Source organism: Dendropsophus ebraccatus, chromosome 1 (assembly GCF_027789765.1).
Source record: "Dendropsophus ebraccatus isolate aDenEbr1 chromosome 1, aDenEbr1.pat, whole genome shotgun sequence".
Taxonomy (NCBI): domain Eukaryota; kingdom Metazoa; phylum Chordata; class Amphibia; order Anura; family Hylidae; genus Dendropsophus; species Dendropsophus ebraccatus.
Window position 1 is genome coordinate 101,797,251 of NC_091454.1, and position 17,537 is coordinate 101,814,787.

The 17,537-nt window shown below is 39.9% G+C and overlaps 2 protein-coding genes across 4 annotated transcripts in view; one reads left to right on the plus strand and one right to left on the minus strand.

Moving 5' to 3' along the window:
• The window catches only part of LRRN3 (leucine rich repeat neuronal 3), a 49,007-nt gene extending 32,493 nt beyond the window's left edge, over nt 1–16,514 (plus strand). Inside the window, exon 2 of the mRNA XM_069976106.1 lies at nt 13,582–16,514. Coding sequence (XP_069832207.1) covers nt 13,900–16,023 — 2,124 coding nt within the window. The 5' untranslated portion in view covers nt 13,582–13,899 and the 3' untranslated portion in view covers nt 16,024–16,514. The remainder of the gene's footprint in view (nt 1–13,581) is intronic.
• Nucleotides 1–17,537, minus strand: part of IMMP2L (inner mitochondrial membrane peptidase subunit 2) — an 816,543-nt gene that overhangs the window by 472,964 nt on the left and 326,042 nt on the right. The window lies entirely within an intron of this gene.

Below are 17,537 nucleotides of genomic sequence, written 5' to 3' on the forward strand. Positions count from 1 at the left end.
CTGCTATCATAAGCATAGCTCCTAAACAGTATATATAACGTACAAAACATATGGAGTTGTCATTCAATCTTTTAATGCCTATGCTGGAAAAAGTGTTACGCTAATGCCTGCACATACAAATAGAATTACTCTAACATTGTGACATGGACATGCATATGAAAGAATTGTGCTATACTCAGCATTTTATGTCACTATATGGTAATATGTAAGAGATTAAAAATTCTTCCTTAGGTCAAGCAGTACAATGGCTGACCGTGACCATTTGACTTGTTTCTCTTTGGTTCATTGTAACAATTGCTATCTTCTAAGGATTAGTCATAGCCCTGCAATCTATGTGCAATTCTGACATTTTATTTCCTCCTTCTGAGTCACAGACTATTATAAATCACTTCTTTTTCTGTCCTTTATCAACAAAGTGCCACTTAACCTAATACTTAGCCACGACTAAACACACAGAATACTTCCAGGGTAAAATCTCTAATTCACAATAGTGTTCCTTATTGCACATTGATCCATGACTGTATTGTCTGCTTTCTGATGGCATCTTTACCAGTAAAGGGGAGCAGGAAATATTCAGGTCTGTGTGTTATATATACTGTGTGTTATATATATTTGGCTAGTGGGGAACAGCAAATATGACACTATTTGAATGAGAAATCATGTACCAAACAAAGTTAATGTATTTACTGCATTATTATAATGTCTTGTCCTAAAACATATAGAAAGAGGGAACAACAGCCTTTTATGTTGGAGATACCAGAACTAGCATATATCCTAGGAAGACCAGCGATTATCTATACTTAGGAGGGGCCATCAACGTATGACATGTACAGGTCTCAACTAAGGGATAGTTAGTAGAACAAAGGAGAAACATATTGGGTGAGTACTGCTTATACTGTATGTACCACCACCTCCCCATTCATATCTGGGAAAGGAGCTGCACCTTCAATGAGGTTGGGTTACCAGAGGCAAGACCAACATCTATCAGACAGATATGGCACCAACTGTAAATATATCATAAATAGATACGGTGGAAATACCCCTTTAGGGTAACTTTACATGTACCGTATCGCAGCAGATTTTTTGCTGTAGATCTTCAGCAGATTTGACTAAATGAATGAACACAGCATCAAATCCGCACTATCAACTCTGCTGCGGATCTGCTGCGAAGATCCGCTGCGATATGGTATGTGTGAAGCTACCCTTAAAGTGAATGTACCATCACTTTATGTTTTGATGCATGAAGCACTGAGGCAGACCTGCAGGCCCCTAGCGTGACGATCCCCTGACCCCTCTCTGAAGTGTTTATATTGATTCTAATGGAGCCACGTCACAAAGGGGGGGGGGGCTTGTCACACTGGGGGGCCGGTCAGCCCACCCCCAGTGCTTCATGCTGGGCTCGTGCCTGGGAATAGACCAGTGCCTTGAGCATTCGTGTAAAAAACAAAGTGATGTACTGTACCTGATGGTACATTCGCTTTACGACACTGTGAGCATCACTGAGGCAAATGAGCGATGTATAGTTTTTGTGACTATATAATAAAAATATAATAAAATACAGACTAATCTGCTATGAAAGAGACTGTTCTCACAATGGTAAACTATTAACTAGCCATCTGAGGGTAACTTATCATTCACACCACCACTTGCTTTTCTTGTAATGCTATTGTATTTAGCCAAACTCATACACGTGTGCAATGCACCTTTGTACATTGACCATTGCCCGTGTCTTCCACTGAAACAGTCACGATGACAGAAATTGCCAGCATATTTCTGTGTTGTTTTAGGAGACACCTTTGTGAGAACAGCTGCGGTTTGATAATGCTTGCCACCTCTAAACTGGTGCTCACGACAGGAGCTGTTTGCCTTATTGCCAGCATGGCTCGTTGCAGTGCTACTGCTGCAATTGTATTCTCATCACTGACTTTCTATTGAAGTGGAAAGAGATAGATTGCCAAGAACTGATGCTCTCTTTTCTCCATTTTGCCCAGTGTGACTTGGCTCTTAGCTGTCTGTTGCTCCAGTGACGAGAAACAATGCAGAGCTTATTCATGCGCTGAATGTCTCCCATTTCAGGCATTCGTGACACCCCCTTGTGAACCAGTGCGTAAGCCATCAATGACAGCCACTGATACAAACCTCATTAAGGCAAAGCAAGCGTTCTCTGGAAGAGCATAATTAGTCCTCAAAGGGTCAAATGACATCAACATTTTTTTTCCCATTTTGAATAAAAAAATATTAATTAGCATTTGCCATTGAAGAATTTAGATGCTTTTTAATAAGATAACTGTATGCAGGCAAAGGCTCTCTGTGGAGGATAAACAAAGCCATCTTTGATGTGCTGAGAACTTTCAAGACATACCATATGCATAAACAATGCTCCACGTCTCCCTGGTTTAGCTCAAGAACTTAAGATATATTTAATTAGATATGGAACTATGCACATGACAAAGGATTACCACTTGTAGGTCGGTGGGATGCTCCCTAAACCATTTACATTGAGCTTCATGACCGCAACTGTTTACTAGCACGAATACAAGATTATAATGCAAAGGCAATTGAAGTTTCCTATTACATCTTCCGAATGACAATACTTGCCAAAATGGAGGACAAACAACATGAGAATCCATTTACGGACAGTTTTTACATGAGTGTAACCAATAATATTGCATCAGTATATCAATACTAGTGCATGCCTTTTACAGATCCATAATACCTATGGGCTTTTAGAGTGGAAACTGAAATACAGAATACAGCCCCTGTGAAGTACAGATGCAATAATGAAAACAAACCGATAAATTAGCATATTCATTTCACTCTGCAGACTTCAAAGGGTGTTTTTCATGTGCACAATGGCTGAAATAGTGCATGTGTTTTTAATAAATATGCACATATATAAAATAATAAAGATGCTCTAATATGTGCTGAAAAATACAGGCGTATTAGTAAATTTCATGGCAAATTTAATGTCTGCCAACTAAACTATTATTCTCCTCTATTTATCAAGCCAATTGGAGCATTTTTGCATGATTTATTTACATCAATCCCTGCCCTTGGTGAAGCTCATTCGTGCACCATGGGCAACTTCACAACAAACCAATTAACCTATATTTTTGCTGGCATTCATCAGCTTGCTGCCTGTATGAAAAGCAGATAAAAAGAAAAATCCAGCAACCAAGTATACATGGCTGCAGAGGTGTTTTCTTACTCATAGGGCATGTTCATGCCTATGGCTTTTATCTAAAGGTGTACACTGGTACATGTATATATGTTTATCATACACGTTTATCATACACGTTTTGACTTTTTTTTTTTTTTTTTTTTTTACTGGATACAGCATAGTCTACTACACTGTCCCATCCTTTTTTGTGGTATACATAACTAAAGCACAATTTTAAACCAACAATGTATAAGCAATTTCTCTGTTTACCCCTTTAATAGAGATGAGCAAATTTACTGTAATAATAAAGGGAATCGCCATGTCATCGCTGTAATCCACTCATCAGCCTGCTGCCTTCTCACTGACTGCCACCCCTCCCCCGGAGCTGGGAAAAGCTGGATCCAGTGCTGGGAAACTGGGAGAAGCTTCTCAGGACTGGATCCAGCTTTTCCCAGCACCCAGGGAGGAGCAGCAGGCTGATGAGCGGATTGCAGAGATAACAAGGTGATTTGTTTCATTACTACTGTAAATTCGCTCATCTCCACCCTTAACAAGGAAAATTGTAATGCTAGGTTGCCAATTTAGTTATACATTTCCAGGAACAACAGATACATAATAATAGTTCCTTTATTTATTTAGTGCCAACCTATTCCACAGCACTTTCATACTTTGTCATCACTCCATTGGGGCAAATGAGGCAAATGTCGATTCAAGCATAGATATGTCAGCAAAACCGTTCATACCGACATACCTGTGCCTCTGAGGACGAAATCATGATGTGAACCCAGCCTAAGAAAGGTGCTCCAATGTTGGTATTTTATGGGGAATGCTGGTATTTACTAAGACAAGTCAGGAAAGCTGACATGACATTATGACATTTGTTCTTGTGTGACAATACATATTTCCACTGTGCAAGATAAGAATTTTAACACATATTCCTGTGAGATTATTCCCATAATGTATTTCATGAGAATATTAACTGCTAATACATTCTAATAAAGTTTTATGTCAAGCACATACTTTACCGGATGGATAACTCTTTGGGAGTATTGGCAAAACTCATAAGCCTCAGGGATATTAATTAGTAAAACTGATTGCTTTATGATGTTATCCATGTTACGGAAAAGGAGGAACACTCTTCAGCATTTATTCAGACTTCTTTTATGTCCCATATACTAAACAGCCCTGAGCTGCTCAATACAGTCTTAGCTTACTATAGCGACATTATTATATTACTCTTCTCATTATCCATAATGTTTAGCTGTAGGCAACAATTATCAGTGGCGTAACAGAATGGAAATGTATTACTGTCTCTAAAATACATCAGGTCACATTAGACAATATTACTTCTTCTTGTCCTGGACAATAATTAAAATATGGTGACACAGTATTATGAGCAATGGTGCATAGAATGCAATTTGGATAACGCTCAAATGAGAAAGGTCACACATGTACAGCTATCAATTCTAGAAGCGCTAGTGACAGGGTTTATACATTGCAAATGCAATTTTTATTTAAAGGTAACTAAGACAGAACATATGACATGTAGCAGAGTTACCATTACATTGGGTGTTCTCATTTCATCAGGTTATCCCATATACACAAGATAGGGGAAAACTTAGAGATCAGTGGGAGTACAACCGCTAGAATCCTCATTGATCTTGAGAATACAAGCTGATAGGGAATAACTTTTGTAGTCTATGGAAATATACTGTTACATGCACTTGAATGTATAAAGGCAGCAAAAACACTGCTTAACATTTACCATGTGTACAGTGTGCAGGGGTATGGAACATAAAAACCCCTTCAAAGCCGATATTACAGCCACAAGTCTGGGCCTGGCCATAAGACTTATGTCCTAAATGTAAAGCATCATAAGAATCAAAAATGCTGTTAGTTCATATCCTACACATATATGCCTAATGTTATTACCAATGGTATAATCAATGTATCCAATGTATTTATTGTAACTTTATTACTTGTTCTAAATTGAAGACTCTTGATAACTATGAGACAAGGGAAGTAGTGCGGACACAAGGCAGTATTAGAAAACAATTACTTTCGCTATTGTCAGAGTAAAAGCAGGATAACTATACTGAAGAGAAGTTAATAACAGGACCAGCAATATAGTTTTACTAAGGAACCATTGTCACAAGTTATATATGAGGAAATATTTAACATAGTTTTCAATTAAGGCTGTATTAGTATTAATCATCTACAGAGAAAGTGTGTGGGAGTTGTAGGCTACAGAGTGATATTAAATTACAATATAATATTATATGTAGTCTTTTATTGTACATTTAACCTGGAAATCTGTGAAAATTAAATTGCCATCCAATATGAAGATGTTATTTCATATAGCGCGAACAGCAGAGCAGATTGTTATATACATTTGTGGGAAAAGTTCAAGGACAATTTGTCTTTTATTCATGTAAACCTCTGCTCATGCTCAGCTAAGTCAAAGGGTTGGTCCTAATTACTCATTTAAAGCGATTTGTATATAACTGAATGTGAACATGCTTGGGATAGATATATATCTATTCAATGATAATAAGAAAGGGGATACTAAAAGACCAGACTAGATGGACCAGGTGATCTTTTCTGCCAACAATCTTCTATGTTTCTATGTAACTGTGCATATCGAGGACTGTCAATGGGACCCACCCACTTGACTACATAGCCCTAAATGTTTAGAGATTTACATGAATAAATGAGAAGCTATTCTGGAACTTTTCCCACAAACTATATATCACTTTGCTTCACTCGTGTTCTATAACATGATGCAAGTAGATTGGACTGTATTCTGAACATGACAGGTCCCCTTTAAGACTGGAAAATATAGATCGATACAGTAAGTACTTGCTAATGGCTGTGCTATAGTAGATATATTCTTGCTATTTCTGGCAGGGCCTACTGTCAAATGTAAATAAAAATATAATCATCATTTGTGTTCCACTGCACTAGGAAGTCGCACATGATGTTTCATGCATCATCCCAGCAGGCGGGCACTCTAGATCCACAAAATGTCTGCTATTGCAACAAATTACATGATACTTTTATCAAATGCATAACTCCAGATGTACAATAGCACAGAACATGGGGTCAGACTCCAAGAGCTCCACTAAGTGCATTTCATCACTGCTCAAGTGCTTCAGGATGCAGAGGGAATCTTCCTGAAAATAAGTAAAGATTTCACATTTTGGTTTTCGTCCGCAGCCCTTCAGGCAGTTGAGGTCAGCAAACCTTGCGTTACTTGTTCAGCCATGTCCTTATTGCTGTGCTAGCAGAGGTTAAATGACCTATAGAAGATATATGACCATATCTGCACTCTATCTCTCTCTATCATAAGTAGCCAACTGTATCTGGCTTTGGAAACCATACATCACTGCCAAAAGGTAGGGGAATGAAAATCACAATGGCTTTCTGGAGTGTGACTTAGCTGGCTACACTTCTAATAACTTGGTAAATGCTGCTATGAGCAAACTAAATACATAGCCACTATTAGTATATAGCCGGAAAGGCCTCAGCAAATGTCAGGTCTATGTAGGTATCCCTTTATACACTGCAAATGTCATTGCTCAATTTACAGAGTAACCCCCGTGTTTCTGAGTCTAGAAAACATTGTACACCTGTTTATCATGGGCTGGAGAGATTACCTCTAAGCATTTCCGTACTAATTCAGGATCTCTATATTCATGTAAAGAATGAGAAAGAAAATGGCAGGAAAATGAATGTATTAGCAGATAGAAGCGGCCCCCAAGACAACAGCACAGATTATCACATAATGGATAGGTCATTCAGAGCCCTGAAAAACATTTGTATCAGGATTAAACCGGAGTACATTATTTTGGAGCCTTATAGCTTAATATGGGTAAGTTCACCTAGTGGTATAGTGAGGGTTACCTGTACCAAGGAAAAGGCCACTAATGTGCTCCCTAACTCCAGCAGAACATTAATCCCGTGCAGTCGCCTTGTGACTATCACATTAATAATACAAGTGCTATAAATAATAATAGAGTCACATTACCTTAGCTTTACTTTGGCTGGCTGGCTTAATCCTGTGTAAAATACTGAGCTCAGACAGGCTATACAGATGTAGAAGCCACCACTATGATTGGCCGTGTACTACACAGAATGTACACACAGGAGGAGCGACTCCTGCCACCGCACTTTCCACTTTTCCACAACGGCGAGCAGAGGTGCATACGCTGAATGTAATGCTCTGTATATATAGAGCAGCAGAAGGCTGTCTTTTCTATGAATGGGATGGGTCATGTCTAGAATGGGCCTGCATCTGCTGAATTAGGTGATATAAGCAGAATAGCAGTCACGTCACATGATCTCTTCTGCATCTGCCTCCTTTTGAGTTCAAAGCCTGCCTTTAAAATGTTGCATACATTTTGCACCCAGGGAACCGGCCCAGTGGTTTCACCCATGCTATTCAAATAGATCCACACTTACACAGAAATACAGTGTTGTAGATTATAATGTAAAAATGCTGCAAATACACCAATGTTAATTGCTTTTTTCTATCTAGATTTGCTAAGGCAAATCAGCATCTACATCAATACAACTTGCTACAAATATGTCAGTGTGGAATTGTGTGGTAATTTTACAGATTTTCCACTGAGGAAAATCAGCAGTACTTTCATCATGTGTGAAGGTGCTCTGAATGTGAATTCTCTTCCAATAACTAAGGAGTAAAGGAGAGGTCCAGCGATTTCTAAAATATGGCAGCCAGCAGGCGCAGGGGGGAAATTCAATACAAGTAGGAACTTACCTCTCCCTGTTATAACCTGGCTGATGGACTGCCCGCTCAGCCAGTCAGTGACTAGGGCAGGACGCCGCTCCATTCACTGATTGGCTGAGCAGCTAGGACAGGTCTTTTCCCCCCAAACTGTGATGTCTTCTCAACTCAGGGGAAAATGACTTTTGGAGGGGGTCCCGAGGCCAGCCCCACCACTCACTGTGAGCACAGGGAGAGGTAAGTTACTACCTGTAATTGATTTCCCGCCCTGCTGCATTTTAGAAATCTCCTTTAATCACAGAAAAAGTCCATATACTGGACCACAATATAGGACACCCTCATGAACGAATAATCACAGTATGGCCCCAGGAGTATAAAATGTAACTTTTATTCAAGATACACATAAAACCCCAAATAACACAATAGTGTCTCACGTCCACAAACAAACCGGCCAACAAAAGCCAAAACACTGGTTGCCATATACCATACATTCAACGGACATGAATGACAATATTACTGTACTATATACACTGTTGCTATATATATCTGTCTGGGTGGCAAACGTTTTATGATTGTTTTTATGATTTTTTTTTTTTTTTTGTGATGGTGTGGCAGTTCTGTTTAATTTGGGGTTTTATGTGTATCTTGAATAAAAGATATGTTTTAGACTCCAATAACTAAGGATCTTTCATTAATTAAATCCCATACAACTAGGGATGAGCAAATTTTAAGTTATAGTGAAACACTTTACTGAGATTGGTTGTTGGCTTGCCTGGAAAAGCTGAATACAGTCCTGGAAACTTCTCCCAGGGCTGTATCCAGCTTTTCCAGGCAAGCAGAGCAGTGCAGAGTTCAAAGGCAGCCAGCTGACAAGCACTGTACATTTGCTCATACCCTTGTTTCTTGTGATTAAGTATACAGGGCTATATAATTCTATACATAAATCTGGGCATATGACCCTTGATTCAGGACTTAGCAATGCCTCAAAGGAATCTAGTTGACTACAATAAGAAGTAGGGGTGATTCCAGTTTTTTTTGCTGCCCTGAGTGAAAATATAAATGTATATACTTAACGGGGTACTCCAGCGGGGGGGGGGGGGGGGGGCACTTTTTTGCTGGGACCGGGGATGAGGTGGCTGAGGGAAAAGACGTCCACTTACCTCCCTGATTCCAGCGGCAGGTCCCACATCGTGGCGCTACGGTTCCCGGTTCCCGGCCGCTTCCTGGTGTCTGACACGGGCCCGAGACGTGACGTCTCAGGTCCGCTCAGCCAGTCAGTGAAGGAGGTGGGATCCTTTTCAAGACCGCTCAGATCCTGCCTCTGTCACTGACTGGCTGAGCGGACCTGAGACGTATTGTCTCGGGCCCTCGTCAGACACCAGGAAGCGGCCGGGAACCGGGCACCGGAGCACCGCGATGCGGGACCCGCAGGTCCAAGCAGTAAAGTGTCCCCCCGCTGGAGTACCCCTTTAACCCCTCAACGACATCGGGCGTAAATTTACGCCCTGATGCCGGTAAGGGAGTTCAGAGCGGGGCCGCGCGGCGACCCTGCTCTGAACCGCGGCAGTCCCGGGTGCCACTTGTAGCCCGGGACCGTAGGTATTAGCGGGCATGGTCCGATCGCCGTGCCCGCTAATACAGTAATCAGATGCAGCTGTCAAACATGACAGCTGCATCCGATTACCGGACGCAGCGTCATCCCTGGTGTCTAGTGGGGAGATCACTCCTCCGGGATGTTATCCCGGAGGAGCGATCTCCGTTTCTGAAGCCGGCCGGGGACCACTCCAAGATGGCGCCGTCCCCGCCTCGGCACTCGTTTGTTTCCGGCTGCAGCAGCCGAAAGCAAACGAGTGCCGATCTCATGGATCTCTGCAGCATATCTATGCTGCAGAGATCTCAATGAGAGATCAAAGCACTTATACTAGAAGTCCCCTAGGGGGGCTTCTAGTATAAGTGTAAAAGTAAAAAAAAAAGTATCATTATTAGTAAAAAGCCCCCTCCCCTAATAAAAGTCTGAATCATCCACCTTTTCCCAGGTTATAAATAAAAGTAAATAAATAAATAAATAAACATGTTTGCTATCGCCGCGTGCGTAATCGCCCAAACTATTAATTAATCACATTCCTGATCTCGCATGGTAAACGGCGTCAGCGCAAAAAAATCCCAAAGTGCAAAATTGCGCATTTTTGGTCGCATCAAATCCAGAAAAATTGTAATAAAAAGCGATCAAAAAGTCGTATATGCGCAATCAAGATACCGATAGAAAGAACACGTCATGGCGCAAAAAATGACACCTGACACAGCCCCATAGACCAAAGGATAAAAGCGTTATAAGCCTGGGAATGGAGCGGTTTTAAGTGACGTATATTTGTTGACAATGGTTTAAATTTTTTACAGGCCATCAGATACAATATAAGTTATACATGTTATATATCGTTTTAATCATAACGACTTGAGGAACATATATAACAAGTCAGTTTTACCCCAGGGCGAATGGCGTAAAAACACATTTCCCCCAAATAAACAAAATGTGTTTTTTTTTTCAATTTCACCACACTTTGAATTTTTTTCTGGTTTCGCAGTGTACTTTATGCAAAAATTCAGCCTGTCATTGCAAAGTAGAATTAGTGACGCAAAAAATAAGGGCTCATGTGGGTCTCTAGGTGGAAAAATGCAAGTGCTATGGCCTTTTAAGCACAAGGAGGAAAAAACTAAAACACAAAAATCGAAATTGGCTCTGTCCTTAAAGGGGTTGTCCGGCGATAAAAAATTATTCACAGAATAACACACATTACAAAGTTATCCAACTTTGTAATGTATGTTATGTCTGTGAATGGCCCCCTTCCCCGTGTCCCACCACCCCCACCCGTGTACCCGGAAGTGTGGTGCGCTATACATTACCTGTCACGTGCCAACCACGGTCTCCGATCCTCAGCAGTGACGTCTTCTTCGGGAGGCCGGCGGATCTTCCAGAGTGCCGGCCGCCCTCTGCAGCGTCATCCGACGCTCAGCCGCGATTGGCTGAGCATAACGGTGCTCAGCCAATCGCGGCTGAGCGGCTGATGACGCGGCCACGTCATCAGCTGCTCAGCCGCGATTGGCTGAGCACAGTTATGCTCAGCCAATCGCGGCTGAGCTTCGGATGACGCTGCAGAGGGCGGCCGGCACTCGGGAAGATCCGCCGGCCTCCCGAAGAGGACGTCACTGCTGAGGATCGGAGACCGTGGACGACACGAGATGCGGTGAGTATAATGCACCACACTTCCGGGTCTAGCGTGGGTGGGGGGAAACACGGGGAAGGGGGCCATTCACAGACATAACATACATTACAAAGTTGTTATTTTTTATCGCCGGACAACCCCTTTAAGGGGTTAAACCCTACCCCATATCACACATAACTATATACCTGGAGTATATATACTACACTTATAACTATGTGCTATCAGTGTATATACCAAATACATAACTATATACCTGCAGTATATACATTACACTTATAACTATGTGCTATCAGTGTAGATACCACATACATTACTATATACCAGCAGTTTCTATACAGCACAAATGGCTACATACCTGCAGTGTATATATTGCTCACATAACTATCCAGCACCAGCAGTGTATGTACCACACACAACTGTACACCAGCATTTTTCAAATATACCAGCAGTGAATATACAACATATATACATGTCTACGCGCAAGCAATCAACACAGGTGCAAACCTCGGCACTATCACAAAACCCGGAGCATATAGTGTGGATACATTTAGCTATGCTCCACTTGGATCTTCTAAAGTTGTGGTACTCTGTAACAGTTTCAGAAATACTGTACAGTACAAATCTTGAGAACAAAGAACATTAAGAAGCCATAGCACTTACATGTCATTAGCGTTTCGCACACGCTGCTCTTTGTGTCTGTATTGGCTGTTATAAAGTGCAGTGTGTACGAAACGTTGGTTGCTGGTGTACCGTTTGTATCACTGTCCATGTTGGATTAAAGCATCTAAAAGACATGTTAGGGCCCTGGCTGTTCTATGTTACATGTATACCAGCAGTGAATATACAACACATATAGATGTATACCAGCAGTGATCCCCCTTACCTCCCCTCTGCAAAGACCCCTAAATAGCACTAACCATATCCCCCTCCTGAGGGCCATAGCAGAGACTGCCCAGAGACCCCCTATTAGCACGGACAGACAAAGATGCCCCGACACTGCCAGTAACCTGCCAGAGGTAACCACCCCTGCTCCTGCCTCAGCCAGTAATTTGTGTTACAATTAGAAAAGGAGAGGGTTAAGCAAATAATATCTCTGCATCACATACCACAAATTGATGGCAATGTTTGATGTGAATGGAGATTAATACTCTGTAACATGTTTTGCAGCTTAAGTACACAAAATATAGCCAAAGCAATTAAATAGCCTCCAAACTGTAGCAGCATGCAGTACCAACTCATGCTGTAATTCTTGCTAAATCTGTAAATACTGTGCAAGGTAATCATTTATATTTAATAGACTTATTTAGGCTGCCATTAATCACAGCTTAAACAGCAATACATCACTAGTGAAAATATTAGAAAAGGGTGTAAATACAGGTTGAATTCTTTAAAGTCAGATTAGTAATACATTAGTACCTCCCATAATGGAAAAAGAGGGTTATGCATCAGAGTGACTGCTCGATAAATACACAAAATACTTCAGCCAGTGTCTATAATCATACTGTATATGTTTAATTTAAACAACTGTACGGCCCAACATGGACTAAAACTGGTATGTCATCATTCAATGTCTGTTCAACCATTAACTTTCTATCTAATGTGTACCTTAAGACCAATGCCATTACACACACAGTTCATATTTATTTGCCAATTACTGCATGGTAAACCCATGCATGTTTTACCATTAATTATCATGGTTCTGCATTGCAGTTACTGGCTATAAGCTTTTAAATGGTACAACTTTTTTAAAGTGTTTAACATTGCAAAATTGCTCAGAGATAAACTGCAAAGCAAATCCATGACAATTCACAATGAAATGCATATTGTTTTGCCAGGCAGTAGCTGGACACATGGCACACCAGGTTCATGTGAACTCAATGTCACAGACAAGCCCTTCTGAAAAACAAGTTATCAGTCGATCTGCTGATTGTAGATAATGCAGCTGCTGTCCCCTCTTCCCACAGCAATCTGCTATTAATACTATGGAACAAAGTGTAGCCTAAATTAATGTACGACCACGTAAGAAATGTTTGCAGCATGTCTGCCAGAGTTTATTGCATTCCAGCTTTTTGTTCCAATACAAGGTCACCCACCTCCCTTTGTGGCCTTGTCTATTCAAATAGACAAGGCCACAAAAAATAACCCATAGATTGGATTTTTTGGAAATTACGCACTGATTTGGATAGGCTATAAAACACGTTTGAAGGGATGCATACAATATTTATATGTTCATAAAATCCTTATCTGTATAAAGATATACCATAACAATTATCATACATTACTGGAAGAAGGCTGAAATGCAATGTTCTTCTTCTCAGCATGTACTCCTCAATTCATCCTTTGAGTATAGACCATTGTTTGCGTAAAGCTTTTACTATGCACTTTCTTAATGTATCGCCATGATTTATTTATACCTTTATACTAATTATTACCTTTCTTTTTTTCATTTTTAGATCTCACTGCTTATTACTTCAGCTACTAATCGGCTATGGGGAAATAAGTGAATTGCTTCTTCAATGACCACCTACAGAACTCGCATTGCCACAATGGCTTTTTGATGTCTATCAAGAATAGCATGACCTTCAATTGCACAGTATGTGCGGAGCATTTGAAAAACGAGACTGCACTTGGCTTCCTGAGAAAGAACCCTTACAGTGTTGTGTGTTGAATGCCAGCTATATGTTCATGAAGTGACCAATCAGTTATTAATATTTAGAAGAAGACGACAAGCTCTTATTGTGTGCTGCCAAACCAGTGTCAAGAACTGAAAAATGAGGGAAATAAAACTCATAATGAACATGCTGTTTGGACTCACCATCACTGCACTGGTGCAGGCTGCACAGAAAAACCTGGACTGTCCCATGAAGTGCACATGTGAGATTCGACCATGGTTTACACCACAATCTATTTATATTGAAGCTTTTACAGTGGATTGCAATGCATTAGATCTTTACAGCATCCCTGACAGACTCCCAGCAAATACCCAGGTCTTACTTTTACAGGCTAATAACATTGAGGAAGCTAAAAATGTGGATCATTTTCCAGTAAATCTTACAGGGCTGGATTTATCACAGAACAATCTGTCCACTATGGTCAATATCAATTTCACAAATGCCCACCAGGTACTTTCTGTATACCTGGAAGAAAATAAAGTAGTGGAACTGACAGAGGAATGCTTTTCTGGACTGGTAAATTTGCAAGAGCTCTACATTAATCATAACTTGATATCCACAATTTCTCCAAACGCATTCGCTGGGGTTGGCAATTTGCTGAGACTTCACCTTAACTCAAATAGATTGCAAGTGGTTAATAGTCAGTGGTTTGAAGCAACGCCACATCTGGAGATTCTCATGATTGGTGAAAATCCAATCATCAAAATCGAAGATATGAACTTTAAGCCTCTTATCAATCTGCGCAGTCTGGTTTTAGCGGGAATAAATCTCACGGAAATATCCGATAATGCCTTCATAGGCCTGGAAAATTTGGAAAGCATTTCTTTCTATGACAACAGATTTGTAAACGTCCCCTCTGTTGCTCTTCAAAAGGTTCTGAACCTGAAATTTTTGGATCTAAATAAAAATCCTATTAGGAGAATACAAAGAGGAGATTTTAGCAATATGTTACACTTGAAAGAGCTGGGCATTAATAACATGCCTGAGCTGGTTTCAATAGATAGTCTTGCCATTGAAAATTTGCCCGACCTGAGAAAAATAGAAGCAACTAATAACCCAAAACTGGCCTATATTCATCCCAATGCATTTTATAGACTTCCTAAATTAGAAACACTCATGCTAAACAGCAATTCTCTTAGCGCCCTATATAGGAGCACTATAGATGCTTTGCCTAACCTTAAGGAATTAGGAATACACAGCAACCCTATCAGATGCGACTGTGTGAACCGCTGGATAAATATGAATAAAACAAGCATCCGTTTTATGGAAACTGATTCATTGTTTTGTGTGGATCCCCCTGAATTTCAGGGTCTGAATGTTAGACATATACACTTCAGGGAAATGATGGAAATATGCTTACCACTTATTGCTCCCCAGAGCTTTCCCTCCAATCTGGATATAAGTACTGGCAGCTCTGTTTCATTACATTGCCGAGCTACAGCAGAACCGGAGCCAGACATTTACTGGATTTTACCGTCTGGCTCTAAACTTCAGCCTAATACAGTTAATGGTCCTTTTTATGTCCATGCTGAAGGAACACTGGAAATTACCAGCATAACTGTTTTAGAGGCCGGACTTTATACCTGTGTAGCAAAGAATCTGGTTGGTGCAGATCTGAAAACAGTCATCATCACAGTAGATGGATTCCTACCGGAGGATGCTAATGGATCAGTCAGTATTGAGATCAAGGAAGTTCAAAGTAATTCTGTTTTGGTGTCTTGGAATTCCCAGTCCAAGGTTTTGAAATCTAGCGTGCAGTGGATTGCATCGCTGAATGCAGAATACACCAGCATTGCTCACAGTGTTCGAATGCCAACAGACATTAAACAATACAATTTAACACGCCTAAGTCCTCTGACTGAATATAAGGTTTGCATAGATATACCCAACATCTATGAGCAGGTGGAAAAGCAGTGCATTAATGTTACCACAAAGGGAATTGATACTGTGAGAAAACATAATGAAACCTTTAAAACAACGGCTCTTATTATAATCATGTGTGGCCTGTTTGGGATCATTACCGTGGCTTACTTTTTCAACTATATATCTATATACTTAAGACATTTTTCTGAAAGGAGATGCAGTGACAATTTTTTGCAGACGCCACCATTTGCATACAATAACCTTTACCCTCCTTTGCTGAGCCTTTGGAATCTTGACAATGAAAGCACATCTCTAGAAGTGAAATCTACAGTAATACAAGTTCCCAGTATGATACCATAACAACAACTCTAAGAGAATGTGACCTATGGAATACAAAAAAAATAAAGCACAAGGTTCTAGTTGTGCTCCTCTAAAAGCAGGAAGACTATTTTCTAGGAAACAAAAGACAGCATAATGATACAGTATCCTAAGGCTTAACATACTTACAAGCCAGACACGCAAGTCATTAATACAATAAAAACTAGATACAACAAAGAACTATGACTCCCTTTGTCAAATACAATACAGATATATATATCTTTTGTTTTATGTAATTTCTTTGGTTTGTTTCAATTTTTTACATTATACTGTAGTTGAACTGAGCAATACCTCTTCTTCTGTGATGTATTACACATTTTAGCCAAGAGTTTTTCAAGTGACAAAATTAAATAGAATTGACACGTGATGTTACAAAATGGACATTTCTGTAGCGTAGTAAAGATGGTAAATATGTAAATCTTTTTTATGGAAAAAAAACACTTTTTGGATTAAAATAAAAAATACCTGTGCCATGACTACTTTCTTATGTGATGCACTGTTAGAGTAATGTCAACTGTAGTACGCTAAATATTAGCCATATGCAATCTTTATGAAAATTATTTTGGACTCTATGAAGCAGTGCAATGTGTCTGTACACTTGTAAGGCCTAAAAATCTTACTGACTAGTGAAAATATGCTTCATTTACATTATAAAATATAAAACCAACGGTGGACTAAAGGGAATTTTATATATCAGGGTTTATGTTCATTCAGACATATAAATATTACTGGTATTAATTTTTTTAGTCTTCTTTGTCTTAGTTTCTGCAGTCTGAGCTTTAGATTGTCTGGCCTGTAAATAATGTTTTGATGCAGGTTACTTCCACCTAAACAATGCATAAAATATAGGCCTTGTTCACACATTCATTATTTTAGCAGTCATTTGAAACACAGGATCCATTGTCCACAAAAGACATAGCAATGGTATTCATATGACATCTATATTTGGAGATCCACAAAAACAGAAGAAGCCCAGAAAAAAGCAACCCATTCCCAAATATGGGCTGCATATGGATGGTAATCTGTATGTATTACATATTTCTAACAAACCTATTGACAACTGTACAATGGGACAGATGTTTGGCACACATCAGATAGGATTTTGATGTGTTTAATGACACAATAGGACAGATTTATTATGTTCCCTACACCAGAGTAATAAATAAATCTAAGTAGAGGACATCCATTCCTAAAGATAGACAGCACAATGATTGTCACACTTGAAAATGTCCCCACAATGTATCATGGAATATACCCTCATTACACTGTATTAGCAGAAGTGTATGGAACATCTCCTACAGATTACATGTATGCTGGGGAAAATTGGTGAAGAGCATGCAAAATGGTTAGAAAGCGCTTTTAGTTATGGAATATCTTTTATATGTGTATATTTATATTCAAGCCTCCTCTGCTCATAGACACTGAACTGCCATTTAGCCTGAAGGCACAACACACCAGCTGCAATAGTGCTAATTACCATTAGTATGAACAAAAAA